The sequence below is a fragment of the Mizuhopecten yessoensis genome, unplaced genomic scaffold, assembly GCF_002113885.1.
Source record: "Mizuhopecten yessoensis strain PY_sf001 unplaced genomic scaffold, ASM211388v2 scaffold9767, whole genome shotgun sequence".
Taxonomy (NCBI): Eukaryota; Metazoa; Mollusca; class Bivalvia; order Pectinida; family Pectinidae; genus Mizuhopecten; species Mizuhopecten yessoensis.
The window spans coordinates 61,870-79,119 of record NW_018408212.1 but is presented as its reverse complement, the minus strand read 5'-3'; the positions used below and the strand labels follow the sequence as shown (position 1 = coordinate 79,119).

The following is a 17,250-nucleotide window of genomic DNA, read 5'->3' as shown; positions in this document are numbered from 1 at the left end:
AGCAACTTCTGAAGAAGAATCAAAAAGCATAGAATCTTATAATAATATTTTGCTGGTAGTTTCAACAGATGGAGCCAACAAAGTTTGCGAGGGAAATATTTTTAGTGCAATATAATATTTAATGAGAATATTTTGCTATGACTGCTTAAATATTCAGGTGAGCGATACAGGCCCTCTTGGGCCTCTTGTTTTGAAACGTAATTAGCTGGATGGGCAGTCAACTTATATTTTTTTTAAATGCACAATCTATTGATATGTGGTGAAATATATCAGAAATGTTTTGTGTTTGGATTAGAATGATCTTCTGAAGACAAGTTACAAATAATTATACAAGTATAGCTAGACACAAGACATACAAATCTTAATATCTTGTTGCATACATATTTAAAAAGAAAAAACCCATCTAATATTGGGATTTATTACATACTTACTAATAAATACGGGTTTTTTGTATATGCGATATGACACAATTGCTCTAACCCATATCAGCCCTCGCTGTATCCCACCCCAAAACCCGTATCAGCCTGCAAAACCCATATCACACCCCTTTTGGGAAAAAAATCGTTTTTCAGTATTTCAAAAATAAAAATAAATCATATGATAGTAGTTTTTATATAGTAAGTATGTAATAAACAGAATAAAACACGCCTTTTTCCATATCACCCCCAGTATCAACCCGAGACTGCAATGTCAGCCCAAGGGCCGAGGGTTGATACTGGGTGTGATATGGAAAAAGGCATGTATTATTCTCTATATATTTGGGATGGGCTGCTTTAAAACATAATGTCAGGTGATTTAACAAGTTTTTACAATAGACTTGACAGATAAAGACAGAGGTGTTCCGTGATTTAACAAGTTTTTACAATAGACTTGACAGATAAAGACAGAGGTGTTCCAAGTCAAGGGCCATTGGATTTTGTAGGGTTTGAGGGATGGGGTTCATTTTCGGAATGAAATATGTTACATGGCTTTAAAAGTTGACTTTTTTGTTTCCCCATTAATACGTAGTTAGATATTCTGATGAATACCCCAAACATTAACCATTACCATCAATCAGGAAAGGAAACTGTGTTGGACCATTATTAAAAAAAGTCTCATTTCTGTTTTTAAAAGTTTTAAAGGATAAACTGTATGTATAAAAAAGTTCACTTACTTTAATCTTTTGATACAGACGTTTTGCTTTAACATAAATGGCCATTACACAGACCTGTCTTGACTGAATGAAATTTTATTAACACTGTTTACGTTGTTTTTTTATTTTTTTATTTTTTATGTTTTGTTCAATTGTTAGAACATTTCCCCAGTATGTATCTTGCTCACTTGTTTTTGCTAACTTCAATTCCCCTTGTGTTGCTGTCTTGAGAATTAATTTGTTGATGTAAGATTCTTATCTGTTATAACTAATACCTAGAGAGTTATGTCCCTTACATGTAAGGATGCTCCTTTTTGACCTTACAAAACATACCAAGTAGTCAATTCCCATTGATCCTTTTGTTTTTCTTTCCATATTGCTTTTAAGAAAATGAAAAAAAAACAACATAACAGAGTAACTTCAGTTTTTATGTTGTAGTGCAGAATTAAACGCTAATGTTGAAAGAAGAGAAAATAATATTTTAGACATTTCTTTTATTTTCACAACATTTAAATATAACTACTTATTAACAATGATGAGGAATTGTCTTTGAGAGGAAAGAAACACAAAGCAATTTAGTGGTTAAGGAGTCTAATACAAGACAATAGATTTTGTGATTTACTGTAATAGTCAAATATCACTTTTGTAATTTTAAATATGTTTAAACTCATGGTATATATAGAAAACATTGAATTGGAAGCTAGCCAAACATGAGCCAAATGAAGCACTTGCCATGACCTGTTCATCAAAGTATGAAAAAAAAGTATATATATTGGCAAATGACGTACGTTTCTGCTAAGTGAATGTGTACAGTTTGCATTTTTATCATGTATCTTAATTAAAATTAAAAACAAAAAAGACAGTGTCACAAATTTTCCCCAAAATATCACATAGTTTTCCCCTTATAGGTGGATATTTTAGTGAACTTGTATGAAATATGTTGTGAATACATTTCAGTAGACAGAATACGAAACTTGACTGTTCAATTCTTAACCCACTGTTTACTTATTTGGAGTCCTAAAGTGCTATAATGTTTTATATATTCATGTGGAGTAACAGTACAAAATTGTATTTAATAGCCATTGTTACTTAAAAATTGCATTCATCATTTGATCAATTTATTTCAACAGTAGGCGTGTTACTGTATTTCACTGCAGTAATAAAACCTTTTGTACTTACCCTTTCACCAATGTAGACCATAATGGACTCGTCCAGATCAATGCATGGTAGAGTCTACTAAAGTTACATAGGGGTGAAAGGGTTAAGGAATACTCCTCTATTAAAACATTCTCAAACAGCCAGTGATTACTCTCACTGACGTTCTCTGCATCCTAGAATATGTCGCGATGAAATCGAAGACACATATTTAGCTGTTTGATTCTAGGCTAATATCTGTCCTTTGAAGATTAAATAGGAGCGACACCTGACTTCAAAGCCACTTACACTTCCACGCGGGTCTTTTGATGTACATCAAAATATCATGCCTGTCTTGCCTCTTCACAAGGTGGCCCTGTGGAGTCTTCAATTTCATCCTGACATATTCCGCGTGATCGATAGATACCAGTGGTCGATTGTGTCACACTTACTGATAAGTATAGCATAACCAATCTATCCTGGGTCTCCGACGATGATTCGCGATGTACAAAGAACGGAATTGAGCATAACCCCGAAATGTTGAGAATGCCATTACATTAAATACCATGTAATATAAGATATTGAAGTGTAGATATGGTATACATATACAAACAAGAGAAATGAACACGAAACTACATTGTTTTTGTATAATTACCACTGCAGTTAAACACATTTTCCACGAATTCAGTTCATATTCCTACTTGCGAGGCAGAATTGGACTAGATTTATGAGTTCCAATCTAGAGTGCAGATGTCAATGGTACGACCCTAGTCTCTGGCTGTTGATCAATGGTAGCGGCACATGTAGGTTTGAGTTCCAATCTAGAGTACTAGTGCAGATGGTAAGACCCTGGTCTCTGGCTGTTGATCAATAGTAGCGGCACATGTATGTTTGAGTTCCAATCTAGAGTGCAGATGTCAATGGTACGACCCTGGTCTCTGGCTGTTGATCAATGGTAGCTGCACATGTAGGTTTGAGTTCCAATCTAGAGTGCAGATGTCAATGGTACGACCCTAGTCTCTGGCTGTTGATCAATGGTAGCTGCACATGTAGGTTTGAGTTCCAATCTAGAGTGCAGATGTCAATGGTACGACCCTAGTCTCTGGCTGTTGATCAATGGTAGCTGCACATGTAGGTTTGAGTTCCAATCTAGAGTGCAGATGTCAATGGTACGACCCTAGTCTCTGGCTGTTGATCAATGGTAGCTGCACATGTAGGTTTGAGTTCCAATCTAGAGTGCAGATGTCAATGGTACGACCCTAGTCTCTGGCTGTTGATCAATGGTAGCTGCACATGTAGGTTTGAGTTCCAATCTAGAGTGCAGATGTCAATGGTACGACCCTAGTCTCTGGCTGTTGATCAATGGTAGCTGCACATGTAGGTTTGAGTTCCAATCTAGAGTGCAGATGTCAATGGTACGACCCTAGTCTCTGGCTGTTGATCAATGGTAGCGGCACATGTAGGTTTGAGTTCCAATCTAGAGTGCAGATGTCAATGGTACGACCCTGGTCTCTGGCTGTTGATCAATGGTAGCTGCACATGTAGGTTTGAGTTCCAATCTAGAGTGCAGATGTCAATGGTACGACCCTGGTCTCTGGCTGTTGATCAATGGTAGCTGCACATGTAGGTTTGAGTTCCAATCTAGAGTGCAGATGTTGATGGTACGACCCTGGTCTCTGGCTGTTGATCAATGGTAACTGCACATGTAGGCTTCAGTTCCAATCTAGAGTGCAGATGTCAATGGTACGACCCTAGTCTCTGGCTGTTGATCAATGGTAGCTGCACATATAGGTTTAAGTTCCAATCTAGAGTGCAGATGTCGATGGTCGACCCTAGTCTCTGGCTGTTGATCAATGGTAGCTGCACATGTAGGTTTGAGTTCCAATCTAGAGTGAAGATGTCAATGGTTCGACCCTAGTCTCTGGCTGTTGCTTTGTTTCCTTTCCTCACAGTTATATTTGCACTCAACTCAATATACCAACGGACATTGGAACAGTCTTTCGCATGTCTTCGGGTAAAAGACTGTTGAAAGAGGGAGAAAATTATGGCTGACCGGACTAGGTCGATTTCCTGTGACCTTTTACCTCAGTGGGTTAGAGCATCAGTCAAAGAGGTCAGAGGTTCTGGCTTTGAATCCTGGTCAAGCCGTTTTCCTTTCCTCATACACTTTATTATTTTATTTGTTTTCCTATGCTGATGAGCCTCAGACGTCGTCAGACTTTATAATTTTTTTTTACACATTTAGTAAAATATCAGACCCTACAGGACTGTACCATTTATTACTCAATTTGGTTCCTTCATATTTTTGAGATTTAAAATTAAATATTCAACCAGCTTTACAAATATTTTCATCAAATATAGGATTTAAATTGTATACAAATATATTTCTCTTTTATGTTATTTTAAAAGTCCAAATGTCATATGCCTTCCACTTTATTATTGATGACATCATGTGTTATTTTAATTTTCATAAATTTTATTTATTTACTCAAAAAACTCGGAAGGTGAGATCAAACGATTTTGAACTCGTTGATATCGTACACAAGATTGTATATGAAAGATGGTGATATTTCGGTCCTCTGGGTTCGTTATGCATGAACGCTACAGAATACTACACTTCCTTTTCTGCCTTTAGTACTTCAATCTTTAACCCTATTTTGTTATTGTTTTGTCTTCACCTTTTCAGAATGCACTCCCCGTGTACACTTGTTCACTTTTCAGCTTTTATTTTAGTTTGGACTTAAATGCCAATGCATGCTGCTTAGTTTAAGTGACGTTAACCAATTCACCCCTAAAGTCACATTTGAACCTTACCACATCAGAGACTGGACAAGTCCAGTTTAAATGTGTAGGGGTGAACGAGTAAAGTTTGATTTTCCACCAGACCGTCTGTACGTCTGTCTTTTAACATCTTCGCTGTTCTTTTGTGCTGAGTAACGTTACATGACATTTCATATGTGGATACGTGTTCTGCAATGCTGCACAAATACATCAAATGTTGGTCACTTTGACCTATATTTTTTGTTTCACTAACTTATATTACGTTTACCTTAGTTCCGTTTCTTCCATTATACTTTATACCGGGACATTTTCGCCAGAGTTTAATTTTCGCCCACCGTACTGAGGGCGAATTTATCAATACAGCTAACATAAGTAAACAACATAATATGCATAGTAATTAAATGTAGAGGCGAAATTAACGCTGGGAGAATTAACATGGCTTTTTTTTAGGTGAAGGGCGAAAGTTTGACTGGGCGAAAGTTTGACTGGGCGAAAAGTTCCCGGTATTCATTATTTTGCATCAATCTCCTTTTCCATTTAATTGAAAGCGGAGACAGTGGTTGATGTATGCTTCACAAATGTTTTATAGTCAGCATCACAATTTGTTATAATAATCCAACAGCTGTTTTCTTTTTAATTTTTCAATTTATAGGCATGAATTCTTAGGGGTGGATTTTACCGGTATACATGACCAGCTGTTATTTTTTTCCTACTGTATTGATTTAACGCATTGCTTATGTGTCATCAGGTTACACTATCATTAATATTTTGAATCTGCCTAAAGTTGAGCCAAAAACTGTAATCCCCTAACATGGAAACTCTAGCTTAACATCAGGTCGACTATCATTTGAAAGGGTGGCTAGATTATCTTTCGAAATCTAGGTCATTTCACATTTAATAATCCCCTGTTAATGAAACGTTACAACTCTATTATAAATTATTATCTTTGATAACAAAAATATATCTTTTATGTAAACAAATTTATAAAACCAATTCATTTCTTTTTATAAACATTACAGCAAAATGATTCAGAAGTAATTCAAAATCTTGACGACAGAAAAATTAAAAAATTAAAATATTCATGTCTGGACACTTTGTCACGGGGTCAAATATGTGTGGCAAAATAATTGTTTAAATTCTTAGACACAGCTAAAATCTCTGCTATTTACAAAGAAAATATTTCAAATCATCTATTGAGGAGTTCTGGGTTTAAATCAGTACTATTTAAATACGTTTAAGATTCCCACAACATAATCATGTAATCACAAAATGGGCATGAAGGCATGAATTAATCCATGCTAGTGCTTGGTCACACAGTCGAAAAAGAAGAGATCTTCACGCTATAACTATATATATCATTGCTTGGAATGAAACCTCCAGCGCAATTATTCTACCAGGATTGGTCCTGGGTCAATCCTCATCCCTGGGGAGTTATTCCATGCGTCATTGCTGATAAAAGTCCCAACCTTCATTGCATTTTTTGTCATATGTATGACTGGTTGGATTGAAGAGCCAGAATTCACTCATGCAATAGCATTGGTTATTGGATCTCGCCTCGCCCCAGGCTATTTTGTCACTGAGTTTCTTCATAGTTACAGTACTAGGGATGCCCACCCCATAACCAAATATATTATGATAGGGAATAATAAGACAAATACAATTGTATTACCAGGATCAACTCCAAATAACAGCATACTAATATATGAAATTGATGGGTATGAAGATAAGAGAACATTTACGAGGCCATGAATGTGCTTGGTTGGTTCCACACCCCGGGATATTTAGTCACGGTTGGTTCCACACCCCTGGAGATTTAGTCATTGTTACATATTAAATTCCTTGTAATCATTTGATAAGCTGTATGGTATCCAATAGGTAATACATTGAAAAACAAAATTCAAAGTTTGTTATTGATGCCACTTCGCCGCTTGTTTCTTAAGATACTAAAAACAAATGTGACAATTCATGAAGGGTAAGACATAATAGGCAGAGGTAATCTTTCATTTATCCACAAACACCTTTATCCAGATACTTGCTTTCGTTTACCAAAGCGTACTAACCTCAAATGGTTTGACTTTTGTAAGAGTTTTATATAAAATACCATTTTCGGTCATCTATATTCAAGTTAAAATACCATTCCCGACTGCTAACCCACTGTCGTTTTGGTCCCTTAGCGTTCGGAGGTTTCAGCATGGTGCCTTCAATACGCCCACTGGAAACACTGCACAACAAGTTAACAATGCGGGACATGGACTTGTTTTTCGGACGTGTCACCACCACCAAGTTTACCCCTGTGTCCTCACCACCAGACGGATCTTCAGCCAACACACCTGTTGTCTCGCCCCGACCACCTGCTTTTCTCAAAGGTATGTGCATTATTTTCTTTCATTTCTGACTCGAAGAACGCCACAAACACCCAAAAGTATAGTCTAAAGATATTTTTCCTTAAACATTTAGTTTGCGATGAATTAAAAAAAATTAAAAAATCTTTATGAACATTTACTATTTAAGGGTTGACGCATCAAAGAGCCTGATGTCTTTGCAGCTCATACTGACATCAGATTTCCAAGAAATGCTGTTCAGTTCCTTTAATTGTAATTTAATGTCTTTGATGATGTTTTCTCAGAATCACAGATATAGCAATTTTCTTATTCGATTACATTATCTATGATAATGGGAAACTCCTCACTTTTTAAAAGGACACGAACAATATGTTAATTGGTACTCTGTTTTTTTTAAACTTTCTTTTTCGTACAACGTACTTAATTTGTTCAATGTCCTTCATGATTTGCATAGCTTCTTATGGTGTTTTTTTTCCCGCTAGGTACAGGAATCAGTCTGCCGTCATCCAGTAACTCAAGCGCAGGGCCGTCATCTCCAACATCTGGATCGACCCCAGTTGATCTCGTCAGTCAACTACGCCTCTATATCAAGGAAATAGATTCTGCCCAATCAGAGACGTTGACTGGCCAATCAGAAACAGATTCCAGTCAATCAAATGAAGTGGCTGAAAATAAAATTGATACTTGCGGCAAATCAAGCCAGGGAATCCCCGACACTGAATCAGGTAAATCGGGAGAATACTCTGGGAACAGGTTCAAAGTAAGTCAAACAGAGAAAGGAACACTTCCGATGAGGTCTGAAAACAACAGCCAATCAGAACTGAATGTTCATCAAATAAACTGCCAATCAGAAAACGTCAAATCTGAAACTCAAAAATCAGAAAAAGCTTCAGATACGAAATCAGAACAGACGGATATGGCAGTGACAACCCCTAACGAAAGCCGTGATGACATATGTTCTGGCGGGTCTGACCTAGATAAACTTGTGGAAGATAAAGAAACCACAATAAAGACGAAGTCAAAAAGTGATAAATTTGTGATAGATGCTGTTCCAGACGAACGTCATAGCAGCAAATAGAATGATCTCCTGTGTGACCGACATGTTGAATGAATTTTAAATTGATTGCACGGTTTCTGAGGACGACGACGACTATGCTTTACTCTCTAAATGTTTTAGTTTTAAATTAGTAAAACAAAAAACACAATCTTATTCCATAGATCATTAATTTCATGAGATCCCGATATAGAATTAGTGAGCGACGTGGGTGTTATGTGTAAATATGTGGATTCGTTATAAAGCACGAATGTGAAATATTCGATGTATGGATTTGTTACTGACAATTAAGTTATACATTCGATTATAGATTTGGTAAGAGACTCGTATGGGATTTACTTGATATATGAATTTTGTGAGTTTCTCAGAAGAATATTCTGAAGTATGGATCGATTGGAAAGTATGACCCGGATGTAATATATTCGACATATAAATTTATTATTGTTGAGTGACATGGATGTGATATATGTCACGGTAAAAAATTGATGAATAACCAGGATGTACACTCTTTTATGTATAGTATCGGTTAGAAACTAGAATGTTAAATATTTTATGTATGGGTTATTTGAGGACTGAGATGAATTGAGTGACCCGGATAATGTATATGTTGTATGTAAAGTATCGGTGAGAAACTAGAATGTTAAATATTTAATGTACAGATTATTTGAGTTACCCGGATATAACATATTTGATGTTTAGCATCAGTGAACGACTGGAATGTGAAATATTTTATTGATGGATTTTACGAGTACTAAGCTGAGTTTAGTTACCCGAATGTTATATATTTCATGTTTAACATCAGTTGGTGACTAGTATGTTACATATTTTATGTATGGGTTTTTTTAGCACTGAGATGAACTGAGTTATCCGGATGTTATATATCTTAATGGCATTTACCTATTTCCAGGTGGATGTTATATGTACCTATTTCCAGGTGGATGTTATATGTACCTATTTCCAGGTGGATGATATGGGCCCTTAGGGCTCTTGTTAATACGTGTCTTTGATTGTTTTATCTATTGAAAGTGATATTATTTACGCGAATTTGAGATTTGAAATCAAAGGTATTGTAGAGAAATGATTTTCAAACCGAGAATATAATTATAAAATTTGTTGTAAAATGCTGAGAGCGTTGTCAAATTGTCAGTAACAAGGCTTGTAGTATGAGGGGAAATGTTTCGACATGAATATTTACATTTCTCACATAGTCATGTATGGATGACTAGACAATCACTTGACCACAGATATCCTATAAGGTATGAATGAAACAAATGCATGTCTTATATAAGTGAAAATGAATCTCGAATTTACATTTCATGAGAATTTGTTTGTGTTTTGATGATGTTGTAAATGTTTGCGTATAATAATGAAATCTGAATAAATTGTGAATTTTATTTGAATATGCAGTTGGTTCATTCTTTTTTCGCTTCAATCTTTTACATATATTATCTACCGTGCCTGTGATTTGAGATATAATTTTCCCCGTTTTAAAAATTGAAATTAAATACAATTTTATTGCATATTTCATTTTTTTAGAAACTATGTTTTATAACTTTTACAAAAACAAAAATATAAAATAAAACACGCAAGACTTAACTTACGTAATTAGTTTTAGCAAAGTATATACTGTTACAAACATATATTTTTTTTATTGTTTTTTAATGTTTCACGGACCAAAAATAATTAGGAAAAAGCCTTTTTAAACCGTTTTCTGTTGATTATTATGAGCTACTGTAAAAGTGGATATTTGCACAGTGTGGAAACCTGCGCGTTTTTCACATACATTAAATTAGTTTAAACACATTATAGATGCATGGAAATTATAAATTAAAGAACTATTACCATCACGCGAAAATTTCCACTTTACAGTATATACAGACAGACAGACATTCTTTATTTCTTCCCAAAGAGATTATATACAAACAGTTGTCACATCAGTTTTGCATTAATGTACATCATTCATTTCAGAGATCATACTTTTAACACTTTTTGCCATGTTGAGCATTCAAGTTTCCCATTCTAGATTTGTTGTGAATATTTCGGTACAATCTCCTAATTGGAAGCTACACTGTTTAGTTTCATGAAGACTTGCAAACGCCACATAAGTTTTAACTTCTATGACAGATGAAAAATGGTAGTGAGTAAGATCAGAAGAGTAAGAAGAAGGCAATTAAAAAGAGATTGTAATTGTTAACAAAAGAGATGACCAGGACACACATGGTGGTAGGAACTCAAAGGGATTGGAGTGTGTGGGAATGTCTGTGTGAAGGGTTGAAGGACAATGGTGTGTGGATGTAAGGTCGATTTAGTATAATGCATTGATAAGTTAATCGTGGTCCTTAGACAGGGAAATGGTCATCAAAAGACTTCTAAAAGAGAAATGTAGCCTCGCCTCCTAGGGATGGAATTAGCCAATAGAATTAGAAGATTTAGTTAAGTAGAAGAAGTGTTATATTGTCTTTATAATAGGTAGAGATCTAAGGTTGAGAGAGTAGAAGAAGCTGAAGGAGAGAGTCCAAGGACAGAGTCAGAGATAGACAGATATAGAATTACAGAGAGATCTTGGGAAGTGAGACTGAAGAGAACTAAAGGAGAAAGAATGGAGATGGAAACAGAAGGGAATGGATTAAACAATTAAGTTTCCATGTAGAAGATATGAAGTTGGACTAAAATAAAGGAAGTGGAACTGACATAATGTGTCATCATTTGTAACCCCAAGTTACCTAGGGTCCCAAATAATTACAAGTCAGACCCTATTGGTAACACTCAAATCGACTGGTGATACTTCTACGGCATTTACCACACTGTCCAGCATTTTGCCTCGACTTGGGAATAGCTCAGGGCATTCCAATAAGAAATGGAAAACTATGTCATTGCTTATTTTTTTTACACAATTTACATACTACAGTATCTACTTCCCACGTAAAAGAATATTTCATGAGTTCTATTAAATCCCAAACACACTGATTTGAATTTCTTCGGGCCAAGTTCTAGTATTGGGTTACGTCTAAAGCCACAGTGTATCGACGCGTATCTACTAAGTTCAATTGTTTTCCATAAAAGTCGGTTACAAAACGCTGAATGAAAGTTTTACAACAAGTCTTTGGAGGCAAAAGCTGGTCCAGTATAAAGTCACGCACGAATGACGGAGGCAAAAGCTGGTCCAGTATAAAGTCACGCACGAATGACTCGATACCAAAGTTCGTCATGATGTTCAGAATATCCGGAATGAAACCAATCTGTTCTGTGGCTAATTCACTCAACACGAACTGACATAACCGTGTAATGAATAACAATTTCCAGACAAACCCTTTAAATGACATTTGCTAAAATAAATGTCCAGTATTTGCTTAGATAGCAATTTCATTTGAACAAGCATAATTATGAACGTCTGCCCATAGACGGATAGGTGACGGATCATACACGGAGGATGGATTAGAACAATAAGATGATTAGAACAGCTCACCATCATCCCCATGCATTTCTTAAGATTCATCAGGTTTGCATGAATAATAAATGCTAAGTTTGTTTCGAACACAAACATTAAATGAAAATTTGTTCTGCGAGCTTTCCAAACGTGTTTTCTTTGTCAAGCAGTGTAAATGACCAGTGTCTCGACTCTAATCTACTGAAAACAACCCACTAAACCACAGTGTGTCGAATCAGTGAAGACATCTGTCAGAAATCATAGAGACATTTCGCCAGATAGCACTCTAATACTGCAGGCAGGCAGGCAGGCAGGCAGGCAGGAGGGTTTCCAATTCCTGTTTGTGTTCAAAACAAACTTCAGCTATACGTTAATGTGTAGTAGTTTGGTAAGGAGAGGTAGTTGTGTAACAATGTAGTTAAATACGAGAACACAATATGTATTGATTACAACATCATGACATTCTTTTTTTTCCAACAGAATTTCCCAGTACTTTAATGGCTAATTACCACATTTAGATCCTCTGATGTCCCTGGTCACTGTTTTTTCCAGTGTAGCGGAACTGGACTGGGTCGATCGTCGGGGACCAGGTAGCTCAATTGGAAGAGCGTCCGTCTCGAGTTCGGAGGGTCCTGGGTTGGATATCCCGGTCTGGCCGGGCATTTTTCCACCCCTGTTATATTTTGGGTCTGTGACCAGCCCTTGTTTCAAGCTTAGGGAGTATGCTTAGCAATAAAATACCGGAAAACGAGTTGTAAATATTTGTGTCTTCGGGGAAGAAAACTTTAAAATAGGAGGAAGAATTGTAGCGGAACTAGACTGGGTCGATCGTCGAAGAACAGGTAGCTCAATTAATAGAGAGTCCTTATAGAGTTCAGAGGGTCTCGGGTTCGAACCCCGGTCTGGACGTGCATTTTTCCATTCCTGATACACCAGTATATGTTATGCTAACTAGATACTGTTATGCCACTTACAGCCATCTCTGTCCAGTATAATCACACTAGCTATTCTCTGTGATATCACTGGTCAATGCGAGTCTCAAGGGTCTAACGGTTCACTCACAGGTAATAGCCTCGTCTGTCAATACAACTGGTGTATTGACAGACGAGGCTAGTACCTGTGGTTCACTAGTGTATAATATGAAATATTTGCTGTATATAAACATTCGTGGTTTGTGTGGTTGCTATGGAAGGATGAAAATAATACACACGTGATGCACCTTTAAAATTTGGTAATACATACAGAAAGCCAAAAAATGAATTGCTCTGCATCATATAGCTGGTTCGTACTTCTAAGACTTGTCAGTGACACAAGGGACCAACAACTTGGAAAATTAGGGGCTGGCGCGTAAAACCCCTTAACTCATTCACCCCTGAAGACACATTTGAACTCTTCCAAATCAATGGTTGGAATAGTTCATTATAAAGTTTCAGGGGTGAATAAGTTAAGTTATGTAATTTTAATATGTAGATCTAGAGGAGTACTGGTTATAGAGCGTATATATTATAAAATGTGTAACTTCTCAAAAGAGATAGCTGTGGCCATCAGGGTTACCACGAACCTTGTGGGCTAAAACATCCACCAGCAGAGTCTACCACCTTGTGGCCATGAAAATAAAAACAACAAATTTTATTAGATAACAACTGTTTGTTTATTGAGTATCCACAACAAACCTGTTATGTCACCAAACATATATTGTGACTCCATCAGAAATATCCCACGTGCACTCAAGTGTACAGAATTTGGCACCAAAACCCAAGGCTTAATGAGCTTTTAGAACAAAACTTATATACCCAAGGGTGGGAAATTTCTATCTTACAAAATTTACATATGACTGAGTTATTTTCTTACATCACAAACCAGTTGAAATGTGTAGCTGCCACCTTGTTGATAAATATAAACTTCCTTAAAATTGAACCAATTTTTGAAATGTTCTTTGCCTCTAGAGAGCACATTACAGTTTGATTGATACAAGCGTATTACTGAAAGTATAAACTCAAATACCTATTAAGATGACAGTAAATGTAGATTATATACTTAAACTGTAAATAATACTCATAAATAGGTTAAAATTATGTAAAAATTGCTGTGGCATGACGTCATCTCAGTATCTTGCAGTGTGACGTTATACCCATGTTAGACAGATTTGCCATGAGCTATGAAACAATTTGCTAACCACTTCATATCATGTCACTTGTCACTGTAAGTGTCTAGTACTTATATATGGCTAACTACAGTAGTTCCTGTGATGTCACTGGTCACATGGGTGTACATCATTTGGATGACCCTCTTCTAGATCCTGTGATGTCACTGGTCACATGGGTGTCCAGTATTTGGATGACCCTCTTCTAGATCCTGTGATGTCACTGGTCACATGGGTGTCCAGTATTTGGATGACCCTCTACTTTATCCTGTGATGTCACAGGTCACATGTTCGTATTTGCCGGAGGTACAATTGAATCAGGATGACCTTGATCATTGGTATAGGAAGCACGTTCTCCGTTGACAGAAACATGTTTTATCAGGTGACTCTGCAGGTTTCCAGCCTGAATGAAACCTTCACCACAAAATCCACAACTGTACGGCTTCTCCCCAGTGTGTGTCATTCGATGTGCCCTCAAACCACTGGTCTCGCTGAATGCTTTTCCGCATACATCACATAAATATGGTTTTTCACCCGTGTGAATACGAATATGTTTCTTAACAGACCCTGATTCACTGAATTCTTTACCACAAATATTACATTTGAATGGTTTTTCTCCTGTGTGTATCCTTTTATGTTTCTTCACCGAGCCAATCTCACTGAAACCTTTCCCACAGATGTCACAGTGGAAGGGTTTTTCTCCAGTGTGGATTCTAATGTGTTTTTGTAAGTTTCCTGCACTGGTCGACCCCTTTCCACAGATAGTACATTTAAACGGCTTTTCAGTAGTCTGTGTATGCGTCTTCCGGTGATTCCGTACGTGTCCAATTTGACTAAAATGTCTGCCACAGACATCACAGGTGTATGGTTTCTCACCTGTATGTGTCCGTGTATGGTTCTGTAGGGTGCCTTTGTCCCCGAATTCCTTATCACAGACGTCACATTGGTATGGACGGTCCCCGGTATGTATCAGCGTATGTCTGCGTAAGGACACGGCCTGGTTGAAACCTTTACCACAGACGTCACATTTGTGGGGACGTTCATCTTTATGAGTCTTCAGATGTACTTTTAAGATTTTATTGGTTTTTAAGGTTTTGCCACACAGGTCACAAGTATGCTCAGTGTTATGCATGTGAATGTGTTTCTGATAATAAACAGCTATATTAAAACCCTTACCACAAACACTACACATATATTCCTTGTCTCTGTGGGATCTCATATGATTGGTCAAACTCTTAGACGAGGTGAATTCCGTCAAACAGATATGGCATAAATACGGCTTTTCTCCTTTGTGTATTTTACCATGTATCTGTAAGTCTTGATTTGTCTTGAAACACTTGCCGCATCGTTTACATGTATAGGGTTTGTCGGAGTCGCTGCTATCCCCAGCTCCATAGACACTATCCATCCCGTCAACAGGTGTTACAACACAATCCTCCCTGCTACCTGTAACAAGATTTTTTATTTTTAGTTTCTAATGTGAATTCATCCTCGAATGTCTAGGGCTTAAACCTACTTACATTCTCTACACCTCTGGATTAAGTCATGACAAAATCGAAGGCACAAAGTTAGCTATTTGATTGTTTTCAGGTAAAAACATCTGACCAATAGCTACGCTAATACCTGACCTTTGAGGATTACAGAAGAAGACATCAAAGCAGGTCATTTTACCAATACACTGAGACACTTTTCATCTGACGAACATAAAACTTGTCTACTTGTAAAATCCACAAGGTGGTGCTTACAGAGCCTTCGGATTTGTCATGTCATATTCAAGGGGTGCTGAGAGTGTAACCCATAGACTTTCCAGGATGATGTAGGTTCTGACGGAGAGTGGAAAAGTGAACCTGGTACATGTACATAAAAAAATCAGATATTTCCAACTGCATACAGATTTATTGCTGCAATAGATTTTTTTGCAATTTTATCACTTCTATGAAACTTCCTATAGGGATTAAATGGCATGTTTTTTTCCAATTTCATACTGGTATGACCACAAAGCTCGACTCACTCTTGGTCAAGGTCTTGTTACACACTTCTTGGCACTTACAAAAAAGTTTTATCAAAATATGAAGAGAAATGAAATTACGAATGCTTGACCAAATGGGTATCCCGATAGCCTGAGACTAGTGTAATCTTAAGCTGTACAAAAGTGATTCCAAAACTGCTAGGGCAACTGACTTGTCAAAATTTGATACATATTGCTTATCGTGTTGAATAAAATTAGGTCTGTGAAATTTGCACATGGACTAACAAAATTGGAAACTACTAGCCCAACTGACTAGTGGATTTTGATTCATTCACCCCTGAAATTTCATAATGAACTATTCGAACCTTTGAATTGGAAGAGTTCAAATGAGTCTTCAGGGGTGAATGAGTTAAAATTTACTTCTTCCCCTGGTTACCTTACAAGGATTTTAAAGGAAGTACCGGTGTCATGTGAGATTTGTATCCCCCATGGGATAAGTACCCGGATACCAAAACTGGCCATAGGATAAGTATACGGTTACAATATTTGGCCACAGGATAAGTATCCGGATACAATAAATGGCCATAGGAAAAGTATCCCCCCCATAGGAATTGGATCCCCCCTCAATTTTATTATGATATCAATGAGAAAATTGGAGAAAAAAGTTAATTTGATCATTTACCTCAGAAACTTAAATTTTTGTAAACATGCAATGAATCAATATCTTATTTAATAATTGATTGATCTTATTCTATACAATACAAAATGATGGATTTACAAAACTGTTGAAATTATTTGAACTGTTGATTAAACCTGGCAAGGTCACTGAAGCAGTAATTATTGACACTTCAATAATAGAAAGAGACGAAGGTCTGTCCTCTGATTACCTGGGGCAGGGGAAAACTGTTAGCTGGGTGGAGAATATCTGCCCTGGTAATGGCAGGGTGTTGTTTTAATCATTAGCACCTATAGCTATTACCTGTACACACAGGTAGATGTAGGGATGGGGGAAAAGGTATAGGTCATTAGGATCATTCTTACAAATGAAAGAAGCTAGAAGAAGCAACATTTTTTTTTCCAAATGTTAAAAGTACTCTTTTTATTCTATATACATGTGTATGTACCGCTAATTAATTATAAGATATTGTATATATATAGATCTCGCTCAATTTATTATCCAATTATCAAAAAAAAAAAATCACTTGTATATTTCTCATTTGGAAAACAGATAGGTAATAGTAACATATATATCATTAGGAACATTTTTT

The 17,250-nt window shown here is 36.6% G+C and overlaps 2 protein-coding genes across 6 annotated transcripts in view; one reads left to right on the top strand and one right to left on the bottom strand.

The window, feature by feature from the left end:
- LOC110458782 overlaps window positions 1-9,833 on the top strand; it is a 70,859-nt gene extending 61,026 nt beyond the window's left edge. The window contains exons 19-20 of the mRNA XM_021510690.1: window positions 7,222-7,413; window positions 7,872-9,833. Of these exons, the coding sequence (XP_021366365.1) occupies window positions 7,222-7,413; window positions 7,872-8,467 (788 nt within the window). The 3' untranslated portion in view covers window positions 8,468-9,833. The remainder of the gene's footprint in view (window positions 1-7,221; window positions 7,414-7,871) is intronic.
- A 3,678-nt stretch (window positions 9,834-13,511) lies between these two features.
- Window positions 13,512-17,250, bottom strand: part of LOC110458781 (gastrula zinc finger protein XlCGF26.1-like) — a 17,903-nt gene continuing 14,164 nt past the window's right edge. For all 5 annotated transcript variants that reach the window (XM_021510689.1, XM_021510687.1, XM_021510685.1 and 2 more), the window contains exon 3: window positions 13,512-15,459. In XM_021510689.1, the coding sequence (XP_021366364.1) occupies window positions 14,297-15,459 (1,163 nt within the window). In that variant the 3' untranslated portion in view covers window positions 13,512-14,296. The remainder of the gene's footprint in view (window positions 15,460-17,250) is intronic.